Raw genomic sequence first — 1952 nt, 5'->3', positions numbered from 1 at the left:
CTTCAAGTCATGGAGGACCTTCCAAGTGGCGTTATGCCAGCAGCCGCCGCGGAAACGCTACCTGTAGAGATCCTTGATGCAAATGTGACTGGTCTTCCGGTGAAAAGTGAAATTCTGGATGGTGGTGAGGTTCATGCGGAGAGCATGGGCACACGAGTCCGCAAATCCAGCTCCACCACCGTGGCGAGCAACAAAATGGGCCCAGGCATTGGCAAGTCATTTTCCTCATCAAGTCCCAGCGTGTCGACAACGGCACCTAATGCAGTCGCGCCTGTTGACACATCGTATAATTCTTCCTCTTCCGCTACTGCTCTTGAAATCGCCTTTGAATTCTGGTCGGGACTGGATCTATCAGGCGCTTGCCGTGCGGAGCTCGAGCGGCAAGGGCGCGAGCTCAAGGAGGCAAAGGAAAGCACAATAAGAAACCGAAAACGCCTGACGGAGGCGACCAGGGAATGGAAGAAGAAAGGTGAAAACAATAAAAGTGAGTTTGAAGTCTTGCTGAAAGCCTACCAAGAGGAGATTGACAGGCTGACCCGACGAGCCAAAGGCGCGGATGCTGCCTTCGCAAATGCCTATCAAGTCCTGCACCAGGCGCCGGACCCCACGCCCCTTCTCGACAAAGCCAGATCCGATAATCGGACTGGCGCTACACTTAAAGCCGAGCTTGGAAGGCTTCAACAAGAAGTGGATGAATACGAGGTGGAGTTTCGGAAGCTCAAGAACCAAGACGTCACCATTCGCAGGCTGCAGGAGAGCCTGACCGCGTACGAGCAGGGAGCGGCAGGGGATATGGCAGCATCCATCGAGTCAGCACGGGTGGAGATAGAAGCCTTGGCGAACGCTAGGGTCTGCGAGGCCAAAGAGCGTGAGAGGCGCATGGAGGGTCGTTTGCGGGTGGCGGAAGCGGCAGAGGCAGCTGCGGAAGGGATGCGGGCTCGCGCCCAGTCTGAACTGCTGGAGCTTGCGCGTCTGGCGGAAGAAAAGGTGGCAGCGATGACGGCCGAGGGAGACTTGCTCGTGCAGGAACGCGAACGATTCGAGGCGGAGGCTGTGGCGTTGCGACGGGAGCTTGAAACTGTCAAAATGGCAGCCAGCGAGGCAGGTAGGGACGGCGCGGACGGCCAGCCGGTCTCCTTACGATCGTCCTCTGCTTCCTCCGACACCGGAAAAAGCTGCGTGGAGGCTCTCGAAAAGGAGCTGGAGGAGATGGGGGCATCCCTTGCTGCTGTGCGCCAGCGGCTGCTGGTTAAAGAGGAAGAGTGGGCCTCGTCGCAGCGTCGTGCCCGGGAGGCGGCAGCAGCGCTAGAGAAAGAACTGGAGGAGGAGCGGAAAGCCAGGTCCAAGGCAGAGGAAGAGGCGCAAGAACGACCGTCAAGGGAGGAAGTGGGGAAACTGAGGGCGCGAGTGCGATTGTTGCAGCAGTTGGGGTTCAACGGGGCGGAGGAGGAGGAGGGAGAGGGCGGGGAGGGGATGACGCTTGGAGGACCCAGTGGGACGGCAGGCAGGCCAGAGGAGGCCGTGGACAGGGTCCCGAGTGCCGCCGAAGAGGGCGAGGTCAAGGAGGAAAGCATCGTGGAGGACCAGAGTCAGGAGGGAGCGGGGGGCACGGGTGTGGGGAGACTGCTGATGGCCAGGCTGCGGCGCATGGAGACCGAGGTCATGTCGGGACGTCGCCGGATTGCTGAGCTGGAGGGGGAGCGGGCGCGCCTAGAGAACGAGAAAGGGAGCGCTGAGGCCAGGGTGGTGGAATTGAGTGCGCTGATTTCCCGGCTGGAGGATGACCTGGCGCGTGTGGCCAGCAAGGGGGTCGGGGACGTTATGGCCGAGGGGACGGTCGGCTCACAATCGCGGACGCCCTCAGTCCCCCCCGGCCGGGGACCGTCCTGGAAGGTGGCGTCCTCCCGGGACGAGGAAGATCTAGACGTTGATATGCACGAGCTCTTGGCCTC

General features: G+C 60.9%; 1 protein-coding gene across 1 annotated transcript; it reads left to right on the top strand.

The window, feature by feature from the left end:
- Positions 1 to 457: 457 nt before the first annotated feature.
- Positions 458 to 825, top strand: NGA_2058500 (uncharacterized protein; the record flags this gene model as incomplete). The annotated part of the gene is made up of 1 exon (XM_005854954.1): positions 458 to 825. A coding segment is annotated over one exon (368 nt), but the record flags the coding sequence as incomplete, so codon positions are not given.
- Positions 826 to 1952: the final 1127 nt, after the last annotated feature.

The sequence above is a fragment of the Nannochloropsis gaditana genome (genome assembly GCF_000240725.1).
Source record: "Nannochloropsis gaditana CCMP526 unplaced genomic scaffold scaffold337, whole genome shotgun sequence".
In the NCBI taxonomy this organism is placed as follows: Eukaryota; class Eustigmatophyceae; order Eustigmatales; family Monodopsidaceae; genus Microchloropsis; species Microchloropsis gaditana.
This window is presented reverse-complemented; position numbering and strand designations above follow the sequence as displayed.